General features: G+C 40.8%; 1 protein-coding gene and 1 long non-coding RNA gene across 3 annotated transcripts; both read left to right on the forward strand.

Moving 5' to 3' along the window:
• The first annotated feature begins 445 nt into the window (after positions 1 to 445).
• GTF2B (general transcription factor IIB) lies at positions 446 to 20,291 on the forward strand. Of its 2 annotated transcripts, none has more exons than XM_082766396.1 (7): positions 446 to 508; positions 2,485 to 2,591; positions 11,438 to 11,571; positions 17,637 to 17,783; positions 17,920 to 18,049; positions 18,414 to 18,695; positions 19,812 to 20,291. In XM_082766396.1, exons 1-7 carry the CDS (start codon positions 492 to 494, stop codon positions 19,943 to 19,945), a joined length of 951 nt encoding a protein of 316 aa, XP_082622522.1. In that variant the 5' UTR covers positions 446 to 491; the 3' UTR covers positions 19,946 to 20,291. The 2 variants fall into 2 exon arrangements, with proteins under 2 accessions (XP_082622522.1, XP_082622523.1); XM_082766397.1 differs by lacking the exon at positions 446 to 508 and adding an exon at positions 1,010 to 1,209.
• Positions 2,645 to 6,479, forward strand: LOC309880933. Its single transcript, XR_014318047.1, has 2 exons — positions 2,645 to 4,867; positions 6,129 to 6,479. It is a non-coding gene; the product is annotated as an uncharacterized lncRNA (long non-coding RNA).
• Positions 20,292 to 22,841: the final 2,550 nt, after the last annotated feature.

Raw genomic sequence — 22,841 nt, forward strand, 5'->3', positions numbered from 1 at the left:
AATAAAAAGAAGTGCAATTTTATTACACATTTATAATTTCTACCTCTTTGCTTCTATTAGTGAAATATATGTTGGTAAGCACAATAAAGCTCTGTTTAGGGCTAAGTGAAGGTTCTTCCTCTGTCTCCTTTACCATGGGACTCTACCACAACTGGACAGAGCCCTAAGCAGAAGGGTGCCCAGCAGTTGTGTGAATAGTGGTGGTAGTAGCAGGACTTTCCAGCCTTGCTGAATTTCCTTTGAGCTACCCACGGGGAAAATACTCCGCTTAGCCCTCCTCAGGGCTGTGAGCAGCCCCCTGGGGTAACCCCCGGCCCCCCCCGGCTGTCTCAGCCCCGCCGCGGCCCTGTCAGCGAGGCCCCCCCCCACCGCGGTATGTGCCCTGGCGCGGCCCGTAGCGAGCGGCCTGGCCCCGCCCCCCGGCGGCGCTACATAAGGGGCAGCGCTGCGCGGCCGCCCGACTCCACGCAGCGCTGCGGCCGGGCGCTGACATGGCGTCCACCAGCCGGTGAGCGCCGGGCCGGGCCGGGCGGGGCGGGGGGGCCATTTGGGGGGGGGGGGGGCCGCTGCGCCACGTCCCCGCGGCACAAAATGGCCGCAGCGCCCCGCTGAGCCGAGGAGCCGCGGGGCCGGCTTGGGGCCGCTCCGGCTGGCGGCCGGCCGGGCCTCCGCGGCCTTGACCCTGCGGAACGGGCTGGGGGAGGGGTGCCGGAGGGGGGGCGCGGTGTGAGGGGCAGCGCTGCCGGCGGCCGGGCCCAGGCCTCGCCCGGTGCTGCCCTCCCGCGCCAGGAGCGGGCCCAGGCCGCGTCTCGCCGGGAGCCGGCCTGCGGAGGCGGCGGCGCTCCTGCCGCCCTCGGCGCCGCGCGGAGCGGCTGCTGGGCCCGCGGCCCTGTGTCTCCCGGTAACCCGGTTACTGCTCGCACAGGAAAGCCCCTTTGTGGCAGCAGTTCGTGGAGGTGAAGCCTCAACGCAACGCTCTTCGGGCTCACTGAAGCTGTTTAGGTTTTCTTCTCCCCCTTACCGCGCCGCTGATATTTTGCATGACGCCGAGCGCCAGGTGCCGGGCACGGCGCTTTGTCAGCAGCGGTGTGTGTGTGAGCCGGCCGCCCGGAGAGGAGCAGCGAAGTGAGGTGGTGCGGGCGGGTTTGGTGCGCTGCTTCCAGCGCAGTTTACATCGGAGTGGCCTGCACGAACACGTCCTTTCCGCAGGTTTTTAATATTAATGCTGCTGCTGCTGTTCTTCGGTTTTGGTTGGAGTTTTCTGAAGAGCCATTGGGTTAAAATGTTAGAGTGTTGTTTTTCTCTTTTTGACATATCAGAAATACCTAAAACATGAAAACTAAGCTGGGGCTGTACACGGATTAGGCTGAAGTAACGAGCTACTGGGAAGGGGGAAGCTCAGATTAACCAAACTCTTTAATAGGACATTTTCTACGGTTTAAAAGATGAGTAGACATTTTATGACACAGTCACGTTTAGGTTGGCAAGTACCTGCGAGAAGTTTTCTTGCGATCGCTCTCTGTATCCGGTGTTTTCAGCTCAAGGAGAATGGCTTTGTTGAACGTAATTGTAAATGATTACATCTGGAAGCAGAGATGGTTCTATTTTTTAAAGGAAACATTTCTAGTGGAATTACTGAGGGGTCACTATTAATTTGAAGGAGCCATTTGCTGTTAAAACATTTGACTAGAAACAATTGGTCACTGATCTAGCCAGTAACTAAAGTTGTTGTGTTTATGCATGCGTTAAATAATGCTAATGTTTTATGGGAAGGTTTTTATATCTGCTGTAGCTCTTGAATGTGCATGGGTGTGCAAGAAGCAGTTCCCTGTTCTCAGAATTTGTTTTCATGCAGTCCCTTTTGTGAGCTGATGGTTTTTCTGTGAAGATCTCACAAGTAATGGCTTGCCTAGTTTGCATGATCTAGTTCTGATTTTATTTAAAATGGGTGTTTTTCTTTAAATGTTTGAAAAAATAAGGTCAGAATCATGTATTCTCTTTTTGTCTTTTAAAAAAAAAAAAAAGGTTGTATGTGTGCATTACTTGCTGATTAGAGAACCTGATAAATAATATTGGTCTGATAAGAACAAGTAGGAACAGTCATTTAGAGTGAAGCAATCACCACTGACTTCCTGGGGACCTTCATTTAGTGGTAGACTGTGAGTTAGACTACACTTAATCATGTCTACATTTAAGTTTTTGATGTTCTAATTGGAGGCATTTTATGTTTCTGATAATGAGTTTTGTTGCAAAAATTCTGGAATTTAAGATGACCTGAAGTCTTGATTGTCAAATGTAGTGCTACAGCCTTTGAATAGAAGGTGAAGTTCAGGTGTTTGGGTTAACATACTATGATTCAAAACACAGTAAATCCAGTATTACTAAATCATTCTTTTTTTGCGGAGGAACTCATACTTGGATATGCAACCTGCTCGATTAAACATGATTAAGAATTAATGCTTTTTTTTTTTTTCCTTTTCTTAGTTTGGATGTGCTTCCACGAGTGACTTGTCCAAACCATCCGGACTCCATTTTGGTAGAGGATTACAGAGCCGGTGATATGATCTGTTCTGAGTGTGGGCTAGTAGTAGGTAAGTAGGTATTCATGTTTTAATGACTTACCATGTAACTTAAATTTCGCATGTAGTTCTGTTTTTTCCCCAAGAGTGGTGTATAGTTTCAGTATTAAAAGCTTTTTTCTTGATACCTAAATGTTTGCTTTTATGATGTTGTGTTGACTAAGAGCGTACTATTTTGAATTGTCTATCTTCTAGTAACTTGCATTATGGTGAAAAAAACACTTGCTTTAAAGATTGAAAACTTGAATTATTTTGCAATATTGAGCTAGAATATTGTGCTGTCTAGTCCGGTGCTTGATCTTTAATCATGACTGCCGTTTCAGATAGGAAAGTAAAAGAACTGTAATCAAAGCTCTTAGTCAAATACCTTGCTTATAAAATAAAAAAAAATCTGTTCCTAGGTTATCTTCTGCCCTGAAGGATGATTCTTTATATCATTGCTTGTATTTGTTAATTACTTCTCCAAAGGCTTTTAACGCTATCCAAAGTAAATATCCAGTTTTTCTCCTGGAATTTTACTGATCTCTTTCACTTACTTCATGTGGCAGCAACTTTCACAGGCTAAACTGTATTTATAAGTATAACGCATATTTAAAATGAAAGGCTTTTTAGGCATTGTCTTTATTTGAATGATAGAGAAAATTGTATCATAAAATATGTTGTATATTCATTTTTATGCAACTCTTTGTGGGAAAACTGTTTGTGCTTGTGTTATAGTCATTCTTTAAACATCATTTATGTCTATTAAGTTTTATTTAGAGATGCGGTGACCAAAAGAAAGTACTCTGTCTTTGAGGGTGTGTGTTCAATAATTAATATTCAATCAATTCAATAGTACAAAAATTTTCTGATAGCATCATAACCCTTTCTCCTAGACTGCAATGATTTTATACTGGTTCTACTCTTGCAATGAAGTTCTTGTACAACTTCTAGCGTGAAGCTAAAGGCTTAATAAATTGCAACAAATACAGCACTAACTTAGCCAGGTGACTAAAATACGTATTTTTGTTCATGCAGAAAACAAACTTTCATATGCTTTATTAAAACAGTTGCTAAAATATTTTAACTTGGGTACCAGTTTTATTTAAAATGATGAACCCATATAAAAGGCTGAAAAAGCTCCACTGTTACTTGCATTATTACAGAAAGGCTGGTTTAGATTGCGTGAATTCTGATGAAAATGTATGAACTATGATAAATCTGCTGTTAGAAAACGCAAATATCCACAACAATATTTCCTGTTAAAACATACTATCATGTTCTTAAGCTGTTATTTACAATAATTTGGTCTGTGTTAAGCTCTTGGCACAGCCACTCTGGAAGTTGAACCGAAGTTTAGAAGTCCATCTCGATCATTTCATAACTTCTAAGATAATACTCGCTTTAGAAGAAGAGGGGGAAAGGTTTTGCTTGCCTGTTGTTACATTTCTTTTTCAGGAACTTTTGAAATACATGAGAAACCTTGCTTTCACATATTTTCTTGTTATCTAGTCTCAAGGTTTTTGTGCTTTAGAGATTTGCTCTTTGTTCTCTTCTGATTCAGTAGCTTTGCAGCTTTTCTTAGTTGAAATGCTCGGTATTCTTGGACAAAATCCTTAGACTAGTAATGCAGCCTTTCACTGAGCTGAATTTTCAAAATGTGTATAAACTGAACCTAGTCTTCTTTAGAGCTAACATTACTGGTAGGGTAAAAAAAGTGTGTTTTTTTTTGTTGTTTTTGTTTTTTTGTTTTTTGTTTTTGTTTTTTCTCCTGTAAGCATGGATTTTTTTTAAGCAGGTCTTTCTATGGATTTATCATTAAAATGTTTTAACATTTTCTCTTGTGCTGATTGCTCTTGTTTTGTTTTCCATCCTTGAGTAATTGAGTCTTCCTCCATATGTCCAATTCATGAGCTGGTGTATCTAGCAGCTAGTTTGGAAAACTAATTAAAGGAGATGAAGGTAAATAATTGAAGAGTGCATGGCTAAACAGAGGTGTGAACATTGCACATTTCTTCTGGTTTGTTAGGAAATTCAGTGAAGGAGAAGAACAGCTCCTATTGTTGATGCCTGTTTTTCTTGAGGTTCATGGCATAGGGATGTTTTCTAGGATGTATAAAGTGAAGACAAAATTTTGTTTCAAATTGTCAAACTTCTATACATTTGTTGCAGGTTCCCCTTAGAGAGTTGTGATTTCACTTCCTGTTCCTACACAATGAAGTCACATATTTGTGTTCAGATTTCTTCAGACTTGTGGTCGGGATGTGTAGCTGATGGGAGTTAGGTCTGCCTCGTATGTTTGGATGGAGGTGGGTACAGAGTTGGGGAGATCGCTGGAGGGGATCCATTAGAAAGGTTAAAGAAAGGGAAAGATCTGATACACTCCGTGTTCAAAGAAATGTTCCAGTTTCACTTAAAAATACTCTGGTTTTGGTGCCTGGGGAGTGCTGTGAGTGTCCTGGTGTGGCAGAAGGGTACATACTAAACGTGTGCATATTCTACTGCCATAAAGTATGTAGTATGTGACTTGACTGATTTTTAGTACAGTTTGGCTGGAAATGAGGTCAAAGAATCTTTTGACTAAACTAAGTGTGTTTCCACTTGATGTTTTTCTTGCTTGTGGTAAGATAATAATTTTTCACATATTTGAGGAAAAAGTTGGTTTTTTTGTTGTTATTTAAAACAATGTGTCTGTGGTTAAAGCAGCTTGTACATCGATTCCAAAGTGTGAAAACTATCTTTTCTGGGAGTGTGAGGTGAAATCAGTACTACTAGTGTTATGGCTGAGGTTGCATTTATGGGGTATGTAGCTGAAAGGGAGGAGTGAAGCAACAGGAAAAGGTTTTTTACCTGGTGTCGTTCTGTACTCATCAGGTGGTCTTAGTGTCTTAATGAGAGTGCAAATTTAAGTTAAATCTGGTATGGTGCTTTTTCTTTGCACAGTAATTTTCACTTGTTCTAAATAAACCGTACTGCTTCACTGTGCAGCATTAAAGTAATCAAATCTTTTAAGAACATTTTAAGTGAAGCTGATAGTTGTTTTATTGTGGCTTCAAAATATAGCTTCTGTTTATGAAAAACTTCCATCTACCTTCTTACTGCAGCTTTTTTCTGCCATAGCATGTGTTTTGTCTTTTCCTGGTAACTGTTTTGAATTTGCTAACTTCCCCCATTAGATACTTTTTTTTTTTTTTTTTTGCATGAAAATCAATCAGAGATTAAATTGCAATTATCTGTGGTGTTTTTGCATTCTGGATTGACATAAATCTGAATTGTGACAAGTGTGTGTCCTAGATTATTTGCTGTTGTGTGTCTGGTGTTTCATTAAATTTCTCAAATCATTCTGGGATGTGTAGTACAGTAATTGTTAATGTGCTGGCTCAACAGCTCACGAACACAGTTCTTAGGCTTTGGAGGAATAAATAGGTCTGTGTTAATTTAGAAATATTGACCCTATGTCATTCTTCAGGTACACTTTGTGGTGGGGAAGTCTTTTGTTCAAGAACACAGGCTAGTAAACTAGTAAATCCTCTTCCTTGACAGGTAAATATTTTGCTTGCTACCTTTTAGGCAGTAAAAAGGCTGGAAGTCAGCTGATACCAGAAGGGGTGGAAGAAAGCAGAACAGAAGTGGAATACGAAGCACTGACTTCTTGCTGCAGGGAAGTGATGAGCTGGCTTTCAGAGGGTGATTAAGTCTGTGCAGCTGTGTAGCTTCTCGGCTAGGCAGGAGTACTTCTGAGGACTTTCCTTAAACTACTGTGTCAAAGCATGCAGGAGTTGCAGCTGTGAGCAGTAAGTTTTTCTTGAACTGGTTAGCTCCCTCTGCTTCAAGAGACAGGTGTGGCATAGAGAAGAACAAGCTCATGTATGGAGTCTTCCTGGATAACCTTCTTAAATTAAAAAAAAAAAAAAAAAAAAAGTTGAAGCCTGTCTTCACCTGATGGGAATCTTTGGATGCATAGCAACTTGTTAAAGGTTTGAATCAGATTGTGACCTATATTCAGACATTTGTGCCTGAATACTTAGTTTTGGGGAAAAAGGTTCAATGGCTTTTGGTCAGAGAGGTAATGCTGTTATAAAATTGACACGTTATTAGTTGGCTAATGTTGGTCAAGAGTTCAAGATCTAAATGGTGTGTCTTAAATTTAGGTGTAGTCTGCGTGGTAAAGGTAAGATTTAACTTTGCCACAGATACTTTTTTCTTCACAATATAGGATGAAATGGGTTTCATGATTGGCTGGTGGCCTGACTGTTACTCTGCCAGCACGTTATGATGTCTATTGTCAGGGATAAGATTGATTGCACATGTACATAAATGCTGCTTTTCTAAAATAAACCAAATAATTTTTTATTATTTTTTTTTTTTTTTTTTTTGGAGCAACCTGTAAGTGAAGGAATGTAAGTACTTCTGACTTAGGTCCAGTAGATGGCACTTATGGCTATTCTAATACCTTTATACCTCAAAATGGTGACAGTCTTCTTCATATCTCTGTGTTTTTTTTTTTTTTTATGGCTACCTCTTTCTGTAAGTATTATTAACATTTAAAAATGAAGATTTTAATTTAACATGTTACATGAACAGTCAAAAACATATAGTTATGGATGCTGCGTTAGCGTCTGGTTACTGCTTTTGCACTTGGTGTCCAGAGCACTAAAAAGTGTTTGACAAGTTTGTGCTTGCAAGTAAACTGCTTTGCATCCACAGAAAAGCTCATTATAAGGTATGCTTATACTTGCAGAAATTCTGAGCAGTTGAATGCATGGGTATTCGTGGCTGCCTAATTTACATAGGTGATTTGTATTACCAAAAGAACCATCCATTACCATTTAGCAGTAAGCATTTCAAATAGTTTGTCTTAAGTCTAACCCATTTCAGCTGTGTTTCTGCTGGAAGCAGGGTAAGTTTCCACAAATCTCTTCACAAGTCTCTTGGCACTCTTGAAAGTCTTCACAATTCTCCTTGGTTTGTAGTCTGCCACCTAAGTTCTTCATTGTACTCTGTCTCAGCATGTCAGTACTTTCCTTAATAAGGAGCTGACAAATTAATTATAATTCTTATAAATTTTTAAATTTAACATTGTAAAATGTGTTTCCATATATATGTTCACTAGATGGCAGCAGATTCCTTAGCTAACTGTAAGAATGAAACAAACATTCTGTTCAAGTGGTGTAGGTATTTTAAAGTGCAAATAAATATAATACTGTATTTAAGATTGAAGTACTAATTGTTAATGTTTGTAACTTGATTTAATGTACAGCTAATGTTATAGTCCTCTTAAGAAGACTTAAGGCATACTTCTCAGAACTGCTTCAAGACTGAATATGGAGGATAACATTTGAGGCTTGAATTTCATCCCACTTGTTTTGATTAAGCATCTTCAGATTGCAGCTTTATTTTATTTATATAAAAAAATGCGAAATGCAAATAGAGAATAAAATACATATGTATCATGAGTGGAGTGTGACACTAAAATAGCTTGTATTATTTCTCTGAAAATATGTAACTGAGTTCAGAGCTTGTCAAGTGAAAATGCTTCCCTTTCATAAAGCACTTTCTATTGGGGGAGGAAGTAAACAAACATAATTGGTGATGTGTACACATTTAAAACTAATTATTAAAATCTGTTCAAAATGACATTTAAATTTTTGATACTGGTCTGAATTTACTCTTGCACTTCTGCGGCAGTTGCTTGTTGCATTTGGCAGTTATGAAGAAAAGTAACTTTGGTCTGAGGTCTTCTCTTCTGAGTAACAGCAGCTTTGTGTTTCACTAACTGATTTTTTCAATGGTGGGTAACTCCAGTCACTGAAGGTTGCTGTGGTTATTTCCAATACGGTTCACATGTCAGTCAACCAGACTGTAATTTTAAAGAGTAGCTCTATACTGGAAGAATGGCAAACAAAATGAAATGAGATGGGGCAGTGAAGAAAAACTCACGTGTTCGTAAAGATGCTTCGTGCTGTTAGTCTGGAGGTGGGTTTCCACAAGGATTCAGTCCTGTACACTGTGTTTTTGTCCCTTCAGGAGAGGAAAGGATGAGCTCATCTCTTTTCTGAAAATTAAGAAAAGATATGCCTAATATCACCATATCTGGTGGATTTTATTTCTGTTCAAAACGACTGCATCAAAAGGAAGCAGTGAAGGGAATATTCAACCACTCCCATCCTTAATCATAGCTGGATACAGTTGCCAAAACCCATATAATAGTAATGGGAGAAAGCAGAGAATTTAGGTGGTGGTTCTGGGGAGCTTTTGTTACTCTGGCATTTGCCACTCCAGACCCATTTTCCAGGTGCTTTGGGACAGCCAATCAATAAGGTATGACCCAGGAAATCCAGCTCAGAGCTTGAAATGACAGCTTAGTGAGCAGTGTGTAAGGCTCATTCTCTGAACACTACTGTTTTGCACTACTTCTGAGAGGACTGACTTTAGCATATTAAGGTTTTGTTTTTGTCACTTACAGGTGGGCCTTAAGTGCATCTGTACTAACAGGACAGTTTCAAAGCGAATTTTATTTTTTGAAAAGTTAAAAATAGTAAATGCCATGCTTTTTTGAGCGTGTAAAATTGGATAATTAGTTGCTTGTAGTTGAATATGTTTTCCATTTGTGGAAATACTTGGCGTATTTGTTGCATTTTTGTTGGTATTTCTAGCTTGTGTCACACTTTTATAGAAGCCTTCTGAAAGGTGGAATGCAATCCCTAGGATCTCTGTATATTTTAAGTAAAACAGAATATACAGAAGAACCATTTTTCTGCAATATTAGATGTCTTGGCAAAGTAAAGGTATTTGCATACCTCATCCTCGCACATGTTTTGTACCCAGCGATTTGTTCTGCTTAATCTTTTCTCACTCTGAAATAGTAGTCTCAATCCTCTGTTTGTAATACGTTTGCCAAAGCAGGCAGTGATATAACACTTTTTTGTTAGAGCAGGAATGGTTCATAACTCACAAGAGGCAGATCCTTGAGTGAGTCATTTAGGTCATTCCCACTTGTGTGGAAAAAATATTACATCATTGCTCTGTACTCAGTGTTCTATTTATACCATGCCAGAATTTTAAGTACATTTTGCTTTTTTTAGATGCTGTAAACAGTATTGGGGGGGTTGTCTTAAAGTAAAGTTACTGCTAGGCCATAGAAGGAGCATTACTGAATCAAATATTTACAGAGAGTCCGGGAGCCAGAGGAGCATGCCATCTGCTAATTTAACCTTGCAAGGCAGAGACCTTCATGGTGGAAAGAATGGATGTGTGCCCCCTTGCTATCTTCTTGATCTTCTAGCTTTTGGTATTTCCACAACCTCTCTTGGTCTTCATTAGAGCATTAAATAAATAAAGTTGGAACATAGCTGTGGGTATAGTGGACAAACACTGGTGAGAACACTTCTAATCTGAATTTATTCTTTTTAGTCTGTGGTGATCTCTTACGGTTCAGTCACGCCTTTCAATTTCAAACATACTCCTTGCATCATCATTTGTTACGAATAATATTCCTTAGATTCAGATTAGATATTTCTTTTTCCACCAGTAATTTTGCAGTTACACTGCTCTGTCCATTGCTCTTGCATTTTTTCCCCACTTCATACCTTTTATATTATCATTGTTTGGTGGAGAGTTCTTTTGTCTGACAGCTTATGTTTTCACTAGGATAAACCAGCTTTTGTGGGTTCATATTTGGACTTCATACCAGAAGTTTTTCTTGCTGTCAGTGCTGTTTATTTCTTGCAAATGTTCCCTTCATAACACACGTAAGCATTGAGGAAGGTAGTGAATTTTCCCTCAGGTTTAGCAAAGCAGAGGTGACAATTACATTGAAGTTTCTCCTGATACCCTCTCCTTCACAGAGCTGTAATCTGTTTAACTGCGAAACACACACCAAAAAAAGTGTTCTTTTGATGCTTTTTTGTACATGCATTCCTAAAAACTCTGTAGTATTGTAATACTGCTCTGGAGACCTCACCTTTGAGATGCAGGTTTTACCAGACCTGCGGATAGAATGAACTGCACTGCCAACAGGATTATTATTATTTTTTTAAATTAGTGTCATTGTGATTTTTTTTTTTTTTTGCTGGTATCAGAGTGTTGATTAGAGATATTTGTCAACGTGAATAGCTGCTGCTGGGAATGTTTAGATGAATCGGAGAGGACTCGAGGAAAGTTTTCGTTCATTCAGAGACTGGGGCTTTAGTGCTTTTTCTGCTTGCTCTGAATTTGTATTTAAACTCTTCCAGATACAGTTCTAGGGGTAGTTCAAGTTTAAGAAAGGGTTGTGTGTATGGATTTTGAGTTCATTCTGTCAAGTATCATAAATGGAGTTGGGCAGGGTAAGAACTCCCTTAAGGAACAAAATAGAGCTACAAAATGGTATCGTGGGTTAGAGGTGGCGCATATATTTTGGAGTACCAAGGACCTGGAGCTCACACACAGAACTGATTTGCTACGGCTTGATGACATGGTGCCTGATAATTCACAAGCAGTTGTATCACTTGGAAAATGTAAGATAACTTACTCACTTGTGTAAGCGCTGAGGATGTCCATAGGCAACCATAAGCTGCAGCTGGAAGTCAAAGTCTTGATTCTTATTTTGTATTGAAGATAACCTGTTGTATTCGTCAGGCATGGCTGTAACTCCTGGTGTTCTGGATGCATCTCTCTAGATATTTAATTTTTCTATACAGCTCCTGTTGCATATTTTTTTATTTATTATTGCCTTCTACTTAACTTGGAAAGCCTAAACATTTTGGTACATTGTCCTGCAAGTTACTGTTCTGTTTGCAAATGACAAAGGTTGCGTTTTTATAACTGAGGGCTCAGATGCCTGACTTGATGTTTCAGAATAATACATTAATGCAAACTATTGCTTTCTGTGATCTCAGGTGACCGGGTCATAGACGTTGGGTCAGAATGGAGAACTTTCAGCAATGACAAAGCGACAAAAGACCCATCTCGAGTTGGGGATACCCAGAATCCTTTGTTGAGTGATGGTGACTTGAGTACAATGATTGGCAAGGTAAAATTTAAAATACAAAATTCTACTGAGTTTGAACATTTTAATGTCAAGTATGTATTTGTATGTCCATACCGAAACTATTCAGAGAATGTATTTACAGAAGTGTTCTGTCTAAATGGTACACTTGCATTTCAGCGGTGTGTAACAGGGGCTGGCTCTGGCTGGTAGCAGGAAGGGGCTGAACACTTCAAGAAGAGTTTTAAGTGCTGTGGTGTTAGTTGCCACCCCTTGATATGCTGCTATAAATAGAAGAGCTGATGTTGTAATGTTTAATTACAACCAACAAAACAACAAATACTGTGACTTAGCATTCTAATACTTTGTGTATTTGAGGTAATTGTGAATTAACAGAGACATAGTTTTGGGGTCTCAATGGCTTGTACTGCCAACTCGAGCTACCTTTTTGTAATTAAATCTATATTGGATGAGAACCTGAGAGCTACATGCATGTTGTACCTTCTCTCTCAGTTAATATTAAAGCACTAAATGTAGAATTTTCTATAGCATAACTGCTGCAGAAGAAAGTACTTGATGCATGTTTCACTTGAAGTTTTGTGATACAGACTTATCCTGATGTTTCCCATGAGAGAGAGCAAGATTAATAGCACAAATACGCTGCCCTTAATGAAATAGTGACCCAGACAAGCTTTCATTGTTGTACTTTGTTATATTTCCTACTGCAAGTTGCAAATTCATATTTGTGCATTTCTTGAATGTTTCTTTCTGTCTAATCTTTACAGATGTCATCTGATATCTTTCCCAATAACTTAATGAAATGAGCATATGCAATTATAGCCTGTTTTTAGTAGATTATTTCCATTTGATTTTAAGTGTCCATTTCGTAGATATTCATACATGTTAGGGAGATGGTCTTCAGCCATTAATTGGGATCCTGTAATACTTAATGATTGCCAAAGAAATAGTTATTTTCTTAAAACTGTGCAAAGTTTGGGTAATCTTCTAGTAACTGAGTGAATTTCTTGCAGTCCTAGAAAGAATTAGATAATTGTGTAATACATATACGCATTAACCACTCTGGTAGCAGTCAGGTGGGTGCTTAGAGAGAGTCATTACCACCTTTATGAATGATGTTAGTTCTCTTTTCAATAAATCCTAATGGAAAAATGAGTCATTGGAGTTTTAATGGTTCCTTAATAGATCCATGAAGATTATAATCCTCAGGACTTGGATTTCTGTCATAGATTTGGTGAGCTATGGTAAAGATCAGAAATGCACCTTTATAAACAGGCAGAGAAAGAGCCAGTTTGCTCTGGGTTCACACAGGGTTGTCTTATTTCTGGGACTGTGCCAATACAGGGTTTGTTTCTGGGAACTTGGTTTGATTCGGTAGGTAGGATGACCTTCTCAGAACCTGCATGTTGGAGAAGACAAAAAAATGTTTCTACTAGAGAGCATTTGTATCCGTATCACTAACAGTGATAGTAGCCTCAATGAGAGAATTAAAGACCTAGAGAAACACCTGTGAAAGTTTGCTTTTTCAATAAAAAAATAAAAATGATCAGAGAGGAAGATTGAATGAGTGAAACAGCTTTGCCATTAAACCAGAACACCCCAGGACAGACGTGACTAAACTAGCAGTAGCAGAGTGCAATTCAGTGAAGTTGGTGTGTCAGAGGCATGATACAACTTATGAGAACTGTGAGTGAAAATGTCCAAGCACTAGAACTGCCATGGAGAATTTTGGGGTACAGTCTGTCTTGCTGTGGGTATTTCATTTAGAAGGGGAGGAACCAAAGAAGAGATGTTGTTTTCTACAGGAAATTGTGACAAACCAGGATATGTTCTGGACAAGAGTTCCTGTCTTTGTGTTGCCACTGAACCAGGAGCTCTGGAATGTCAGCTCACTGATGTGAACTTTGTATCAGGAGCTGCCTTCTTCATCAGTTATTTGGAAGGAAGAGGATAGTTCATCAGAAGATGCTGAAGATTTCTGTCAGTGCAGGAAGAGTGAATTTTGCAGCAAAAATAACTAAACCAAGCAAGTAGCACACTTTTAAAGCAGTCTTCCGGAGTCTGCACCAGCAGTAGTCTGGTGTGAGGATTGACCTGAATGTGTAGAGTAGTCAAGCAGTGAAATTGGTGTAATCAAGAGGAAGGTAAATACTATCCAAAAGAACAAAGAACAGCCTTCAGGAATTCCAGGCAATGAAGCAGGATGAGATCCTGTTTTCTTGGTTAACAACAATTCCTAGAATGGCTTGGAGTGGACTTCAGATGTCTGTGTCTGAAATCCCTTTAGCCTTTCACATGAGGCAGGAAACAGTTATTTCTGTCTGCTTGGGGTAGAGCTGTTGGCAATGGAATTGTCAAAACAAGCGAATAAAACAACAGCAACAGAAATATAACCTGTGTTATGGAAAAGCCAGAAGTGAAGATTAATTATTTTATATGTAGCAAATAACAAAACACATCCATTGCAAACTTCTGAGGATATAGGGGAAAACGGAGTCCGAACCACTTGCCAGTTACAATGGAACTTGAAATAGTAAAAGAAGGGGGTCAGTTCTGCTTCTCAGAATGGTTTGCTAGTCGTCCTCTTTGGAGCCAGGAGGTCCTGCTCTGGGACTCCTGCTGCAGGAGCATGGTCTGTGTCTGCTAGCAGCAGGAGAGAGGCTGTTCTGCCCGTACAAATGGATTAATTCCTAATTGGTTTTAGTACTTATGGGACCCATCTGTCTGAAGTAGCAAAAGCCTGTGCTGGAAGAAAGATTAATTTGTCTGTGAAGAGGAGGATGAATAGCATAGCTGGCTGTGGTGGAAGTGGCTGGCATTCTTCAGACAGATCTTTAGGGTATTGACACAGAACTGTATGCCTCTGAAGCAGTGTGCTGCGATTGATTCTGTGATGCTGCAGATCAATTGGAGACGTGGTGAGGTCTGGTGTCGTGACTCGATTGCCAGGATATCGTGGTTATTTCTAAAATCTTCATGCAAAATTCAAGAGCAGTAACTGAGCAAGCAGCTTAAATACATCAGCCCCTTTTCCCGGAGTCTAAGAAGAAAACTTGCAGTTTTGCTACCGATCTTGTGGGAGAAGTTGCCTTTTGTCATGCTTTGTTGTTAATTTAGTCCTTTTTGTAGTGACTGCAGGTACAAGAGAATGTAGGTTGGCTGAACAGGAAACTAATGCATTCTCTTAGTATAGAATTCCTATCCTTTGATCAGGTGCCTCTGAAAGGAAGCTGGATGTTGTCAGACGGCGTGGCCTGGATCTCAAAGTGCCGTATTGATAAGCAGTGGCAAGATACCAAGGGCTGATGAATGTGAAAGAAGAAAGGATCCATGGTTACCTCCAGACTGTATAATGAGCTGGTTATACTGGGCAAGCAAACTGCCTGATATGGGTGCATTCCTTGGTGCTGTGGATAGCCTCAAGTTGGTGATGCTGGAGATATTTCTCCCTTCTGCTCTTAAAGAAGATATGCTAGGCTGCAAAGCTGTTGGATGCCAGTGCTGTAAACCTAACCTCCGCTGAGCGTCTCCAGAGATCACCACTGTTTATTGAACTGGTTTTTGACTCCAGCTGTCTTAGAGGCAGTTTTCAGGACAGAAAAATAGTGCATGAAGGTTTCAGCTCTGTTTGAAAGCCAAAAAGTTGGAACTCCTGACTTTCACACCTTTCTTGCTGAGGTTTGAGTAGACATCTTATAAAGGACACGGCCAAAAGATGCTTAATTCTTAAAGCTTATTGGATTTTAGTTAAAACTCTATGGCTTCTGGTTTTGCCCATGTAGGGGAAGGGACTCCTAACATGGCTGTCAGGAGCTGAAGCCAATGAAGCATTGTCCCTCAATTGAAGGATTCAGAAGGAAAGTAGATGATGCATTTAAATAGCAAATGCAGGGAGAATTGCTGTGGTTTAACTTAAGCGGTTGAAATGGAAGAGTATTTTCCAACCCTTTTATAGTTGCAAGCTGTATGTTGGGGATCGCTCTTGGAATCACTCTTGGAAGGTGTTGATGCAGTCAGGGTGAAGTCCTCTGGCTAGCAGTACTTGCATGTGGCTGCACTGTTGGTTTGGTACGTGTAAGCAGACATTCAAAGGAAAAAGTAACTAACCAGAAAGTTAAAAATGGGGAGGTTAACGAGAACATTAAAAAAACAAAACAAAAAAAAAAACCAACAACATATATATATTTCATGTGCTGTATGGTGGACTGGTGAAAATCCCTGTGGTGACAGGGTGTACTTCATGGCACGAGAACAGAGCACTGTTTCCGAAGGGTTACCTGGTGTGAGGTCTGAATGAACAGGGACAGGGGACCTTTGGCTGCGGCCATTACTCTATTATTCACAAGATTTTGAGCAAATGCCATTCTGGTAAGTATTTCTGCATAGCACTAGGCCAGGAGGCCGTGATGCATGTGAATGTTGCAGGGAATGTTGTAGGGAGCAGGAACGTGAGCAATGACCAGGAAGGAGTCTTTTGACCAGAGACGTGTTCTGGGCTGAGGAGTGTTGTTCTGGCATGGGTTCTAAAAGAAAGGGCTAGCGCTGCAGATGTGTTTGTAAAGCTCTTTAAAGGCCTGAACAGGCCTGAAGGCTGTTGTGCCCTCTTTGTGCTCATTGTTTACCTTTAAACCTTTCTGGGAACCTTTGCGTAGCTGGAGGTATTCACCCAGTCAGGGAAGTAGGATTGCCTTTGGAGCTCCCTCTGCTGTGTTGGTGCCAGGATTGTTTCTCTGTGGTTCTTTAATTGGCAAGGATGTTTGAAGGAGTAGGAAAAAAGCCAAGAACAGTCTCGGGATCTAACAGCTGTCATAGAAGGCCTGTTCAAGGGGCTAACCTATAGGGAAACATGAGAAAGAGGTTTCTTAGCTAGAGCCATAGCTTTCCACAGCAGTACCAAAGTATGTGTGCACCAGAGATGTGGGTCTTCATGACAGAGGGATGCACTGAGTTCGCTGAGAATGGAATGTAGCTGGAGTCCTCAGTACAGCGAAGTGGAACAGTGTAAGTGAATGTAAGGAGCAAGCACTGTTAGTGTCAGCCAAAGAACGTATATTATGTGCAGATACACCAAGGGGAGAGGACGGAATTAGAGGCTGCTTTAAAATAGAGCAGCAGCTCCAGAGAGCTTGGGTTGGGAAAGAAGACATGAGTGCTCTGGCTCTGCCTGGGCAGCTCAGGGGAGTAACGTGGTGCCAGGGTGTGGTGCAATTACAGAGATTGCTCCCCTGAACTCACAGGCTGCATTGTTGTTATCGGCCATTGCTAATCTGACATGGTTTTATTTGTTAAAGGCATATTTCAGCACGATAAGTAATTGAACACCTTAAACATTTTAAACCCTCTTAGCTGGGTAGAGTTGGGAGTTTTCAGAAGTATGTGATTTGCACTGTCAGTTACAAGGTACAAGACAATGCCTGTCAGAACCTTGTTTTGAAGCTCCTGGGTTGAGTCGGTGGCTTTTACTTCTCCTAAGACTTGAAGCTTTTCTTTTAAGAGGTCCTTTGGTTGTATTGTAAAGGCAGAATATATGGGTTTTTACATTTGCCACAACGAACACTTGCTACTGCTTGTAGGCAAAGCCTCAAATTAGTTTTGAATTGGTCATTGATTTAGATGTTCTCTTGGGTCACGTCTTCACTACCATATTTGAGTTGTCATTGTAACAAGTGGTCTCCGGTTGGCCATAAAGTTTTGTTTTTCTCAATTGCCAGTCTGCCATGCTGCAGATGTAGCCCAGTGACATATGGGTTGCATAAAACTGAGTCTTGGACCTCAGTGTTGGTGATTGGAGTATTGAAATGCATACGCTGGCTACGTGTTGCTCATATTTTAAGCCATTGTTACATTAGGAAAGAAAAATACTTGCATAATTGGTAGTCCTTGGAAATCAATTCATGATTCGAGACTTGTGCATCGCATAGAGCGTGATGGTTGGCACAGTGCTCAATTGTATGATTTACTTCAGTCGTGTATTTGTGCAGTTGTTCCAACCTAATGTCATGAATTGGGATTTATAAAGCTGGAACTTGTTCGTTCTTGAAATGAGGAGGAAGTTGATTATGTTTTACTGACAATAAAATTTTTCTTTTCAGGGCACAGGTGCAGCAAGTTTTGATGAATTTGGGAATTCAAAGTACCAGAATCGTAGAACTATGAGTAGCTCTGATCGTGCAATGATGAACGCTTTTAAAGAAATCACGAATATGGCAGACAGAATCAACCTCCCTAGAAATATAGTTGTAAGTTCATGTCTCTCTTTCTTTAATTGTTCTGGCATTGACTTAGTTAGCATAATATAATGAGCACATGAATTTTTGATATTGCTGCTAATTAAGTGGCCTAGAGTTAATTAAATTTTGTCTTTTTGCTTTGAAGGATAGAACAAATAATTTATTCAAGCAAGTGTATGAGCAGAAGAGCCTGAAGGGAAGGAGTAATGATGCTATTGCTTCTGCTTGTCTCTACATAGCCTGTAGGCAAGAGGGTGTTCCAAGAACATTTAAAGGTAAGCTTTCAGTGATACAGATTCAATTTTGCTGTGAACTATCTAGTCATTGTTACTGAAGGAAGGTAATTTTCTCATTTCTGGACTTTGCTGAATTGGTTGTTCTCCACTGTAGTACACCTTGTTGGGGGGTGGAGGCAGTCTAGAAAAAAATTGCTATGTTCATAAGGCTCTCAGGCACGGGATTTTTGGTGATAATGCATTTAAAAATTGGCACCTGAGGGTCATTCTGATTGTCGGTGAAATTTAAGATATTGCTTGATCTGAGGACATTGGGGACTTTTCCAACTGAATTTGAACCAACAGCTCTGCAGTAAGTATGTGCAAGCTGTCAAGCTAAAGTTCATTTTTTCTCTTTGTTTAGAAATATGTGCAGTGTCCAGGATTTCAAAGAAGGAAATAGGCCGGTGTTTTAAACTCATTTTGAAAGCTCTGGAAACCAGTGTTGATCTGATTACAACTGGAGACTTCATGTCAAGATTCTGTTCAAATCTGGGTCTTCCGAAACAAGTGCAAATGGCGGCCACGCACATTGCCCGTAAGGCCGTGGAATTAGATTTGGTTCCTGGGAGAAGCCCTATCTCCGTAGCAGCTGCAGCGATTTATATGGCATCGCAAGCTTCTGCAGAGAAAAGGACACAAAAAGGTAAAACTTCACTGTATTCAAATGTCTTACGGTTCAAAAGAGAATTTGAGGTTACTGTAGAACTTGAGTGAAGTCACTGGAGGTAGTGGTAAGCTGGTGTTATAGCAGCATGAGGCAGAGACCAAACCAGAATGTCTCTTCTGCCCTCCCCCCAGTAAAAATGGAATGGTGAGCTGTGCTTAGTGAAACTGAACTCACGTTATCTGGCACTAGGAATTGGATTCTTACTGCTCTGCTGCATTTGAGTATGTTCACATGAGCATAACTTTAACTTCACCCATGCTAATGTTGGCACGTGTGCATTCTGCTGCTACAAAATACTCCAAATGCAAACTCGGTGGCAGTTGTAGCTAGTATTGAGGCCTTAGCTTACATTCCTGGTCTCAAATCATTCTGGCAGCCCCAGATCACCTAGATTGTGGGGCAGCTTGGCCATGGATCACCTCAGCATTATCCTCTTCTGGTAGGGTAGCCCTTAGAAAGCCAGTGAAGAGCTCAGGCCTGTTCCTGAGCTTCAGAACAGCAGTGATTGGCCTGTGGGTTGCAAGAGAACTGGGCCCGTGTGGGGAGGGAAGGGAACAATGGCTGCCTTGATTAGGACTTGGTGTGGTGCATGGATAGAAGTTCTGTCGCTTTGTCTGGTCCAGTTCAGATCAGAGATGTTAAAAATTTAGCAATCCTTTAGAGGAGAGATTCTTTTAGGTAAGTAATAGTCTTTATCTGTTGGGTTGTGATATTCTGTTTTGCGTCGAGTGCTGTTCATTCTGTCCCTGGAACTTTCACTGTGTTGGCAGTTTCCTGAGCATGAGAGTGATCTAGAACCCAAGCAGTACTGTGCCTTCATCCTTGCTCACCTCGAGCTATTTGATTATCTCTTAAGAGTCTTTGTTAAATGAGAATACATCTGTCTGCAGTTGACACATACATGCCTCATATTCCTGCAGAGTCCTGGGATGATGCTGGGGCTTTCAGTCATCTCAAGGTTTGAAATTTCAACCTTTGTTAAATCTTGAATCAATTTAAGTTCCTTTTGTAAATGGTGGTGTTTGCTGTTTTCTTCAATAAAAATGGCAACAAAATAAAAACTGTTAATCATTTTTTTGCTTTTTGTCTTAGAAATTGGTGATATTGCTGGTGTGGCTGATGTTACGATCAGACAGTCGTATAGGCTGATCTATCCTCGGGCTCCTGATCTCTTCCCAGCAGACTTCAAGTTCGATACCCCAGTAGACAAGCTACCACAGCTGTGAGATTGCTGAAGGCTCCTTTAATTTCTATTAACAAAAAGAAAAACTTCTGATTTTTTTTTTTTTTGCCTATAATAAAGGATGTACAAAGTGTTAATATTGAGTCTTCATGTTGTGGAACTGGAGGATACTGCCAGAACGCAGCACACATTCCAAGGGTAAACAAGCTCGTTGTGTGGCATTTTGTATGTATATATTAGTGGAAGTAAATATTTAATGACTTGCAACAAACTTAATTTCATATTGTTGTACTTACTTAGATTTCTTTTGTAGGGATCTAGTAAAATGTATTTTGGAAAATTGAAAATATTCTGTAATTCCTGAATAAACTGTTTTCCAAAAACACTTACATCTTGTGAATATCACTCCAAGTGGACGTGCACGTGCTGTTCTGCATACTGAGAACTGGAATGCAGGCCAGAGAATGGTTGAGCTAGCTTCATGCTTACAGACTTAGTCACAAGGCTCACCTTCCTCACAATTTTAAATGTCTGCAGTGGCTTTAATATTTGTAGTGAGCTACAATTTATGGGAGACTTAACCCAGAGTGCAAGCAGTTGGTGAAAAGCAGTTTGAATATTTGCACAACTGCTGCTGAAGGTCTCTAACCTTGTATTGAAATATCAGACTCTCCTTGATTTTCACTGATGTCTTAGTGCTTTGCTTCTCTGAATTTGTAATGACAAAACAGGCTTAGTTTTGGTTGAATTCCTGGCAATTTTGTGGTGCTTTGTTTCGTACAAAGGAAGATCAAAAGTATTTTTGATACTGCTGTTCAATGTTCTGACATGTCTTTTTGCCTTGTGGTCTGGCTGGCCAGTGGTTAAGCTTTGGCACTGTTATGTTCTACTTGGGCACTTGACTCTTGTGAAATAATGCATCAGATGCGAAAAAGCGAAGGCCAGAAATTGTTCGGCCCTTCCCAAACTGTAATAGCTCCGAAAACTGGCTGCTTCTTGACAGTGTTCCTTTTGTGTGCAAAGCAACAAATGTCCTTAACTGGGAGTCTTCTGGTTCCTGAACTAATTTTGCCTCACAGGTGCAAATTCATTTTAATTTCCAAACTGAACATCTGAGGGGTCAGCTTGCTTCACATCTGGTCCTGAGCCATCCAGAGGGAGGGCTTTGTGTCCAAAGCTAACAGCACTGACTGTCAACAGGCCATGCTGTTTTCCTGGTGGTTTGGTTTTAATCCTGTTCTGCCAAGTGAGACTACTGAAACGTGGCAGCTCACCATTTTTTCTTAAATTACAAAGGCTGTGCAGTTGTTTTACAGCACCGAGGCGGTTGGTTGCAGTTGTGAAAAATGATTGTGGTGCAGATGTGAAAGGTGGCATTTCTGTTGTTGGGAGGGTTCTAATGTCATCTATTTCCTTAACCTTGGTTGCAGCTTTTTCTGTTACCTGGGCTTTCCTGGTCTTGGTTTGCGATGCTTCTGCAGCCTCCTTTGTGGGATCAGGCGTGGTGCTTTGAGGGGACAGGGTCCTGCCTTAAGTGCCCTGTTAGAGCTTGGAAATGTAGAGGTGAAAGACATGGAGTACTTTTCCTGAAACCTTACGTTTATGATAATGCTCTTACTAGAAATGCTTTCAGGTATTATGAATGATCAGTTGACACATGAGGGGTGAGTGCAGTTTGTTACATACAGCAGAAGCTGTCTGGATTGAAATTTAAAAGGGAATATAGTAGATAGAGGCAGGGATACGCTGTCCTGGCTGGGCCCTGCCTCCTCCTGCACTTGTGCAGGCAGTTCAGGTGCCACCTGTGCTGTGGAGATGGCACTGACTGCAGCCTGAAGAGGTGTAATGAGGAATATGCTTGAAGGGACTGTATGCTCTGGGAAAACAGTTATTTCTTATCCCGATAGACTAAACTTAATGTATAGCATTTTAGGGGAAAAAAATAATACAACTTTGAATTCATTTTGGGGCAGTTATGACCACTTTGGTAAGCTGCTTTAATGAGGGTAAGAAATTTGTCTTTTCTCACAGAAGCTTCTCCTTCAGGAATGAGCTCTTTGTGTTCCTGGCTGTTCCCCCTCAGAAGTTCTCAGTGCAGGGAAAGGTGCAAGCTGCTGGAGGCAAGGTTTTTGTTCTGTAAGGAAGCTCTGTGGCTTCTGGGAGCTCTGCTGCACTCTTGTAGCTGTTGTAATCGCCTCTGACCTCTGGAGCTGTGACACCTTGTCTTGCCGTTGAAGGCCCTGTGCTGAAGGGTGACATCCTTCCTCTTCTGGGTTTTGGGCAATGCAGTGCTTTGGGATGCTCTGTGGGCAGGTTTCTTCCAAGGCCTTCAGCTGGAGAAGATGCAAATGTTGCATCTGCTGGTTGAAAGGGAGGTGTGTTCTTACCTTGTGTCAATTGGAAATTGTATAAAGGAAGAGATGATTGAGGCTATAGCAACGGAAGCTGAGAGCAGCTTTGGTCCAGCAGAGACTGCTGTTAATAGTCACAAATTGGAAGCCTCCAATCACTCAAAGGCAGCTTTGGTCTGGGCAGTAGTCATAGCTCCTTGAAAAAACACTCTAAACATCTGCTGGCATCTTAAATCTCCTTAAAGCCACAAGCGATAGCTGTGTATCTTCAGATTGAGTTTAAACTTTATGCATGTCCCTGAGGCAAGCTACCATACTTTCTCATGTGTGTTTTATCTAGGTCAGACACTTCTTGCCTTTGAAGAGGGACTCAGTTGCTGTGAACTGGACTGGTGGTGGCTGGACGTGAGGCTGAAGAGATGCTGTTCTGTGAGAACCTTTCTACTGGGACTCGAGCTGTCCTCGTAGGCTCAGTGTGGCACGGGAGCCAGCTGGCTCTGTGTGGTCACTTGATAGATGGAGAACAGGCACATGTGCTTGCTTGTCTGCGTTTTGCTGTTAAGGACATGGCCCCAGACTGTCTTCCTC

Source organism: Aythya marila (assembly GCF_965140915.1).
Source record: "Aythya marila genome assembly, chromosome: 8".
Classification (NCBI taxonomy): Eukaryota; Metazoa; Chordata; class Aves; order Anseriformes; family Anatidae; genus Aythya; species Aythya marila.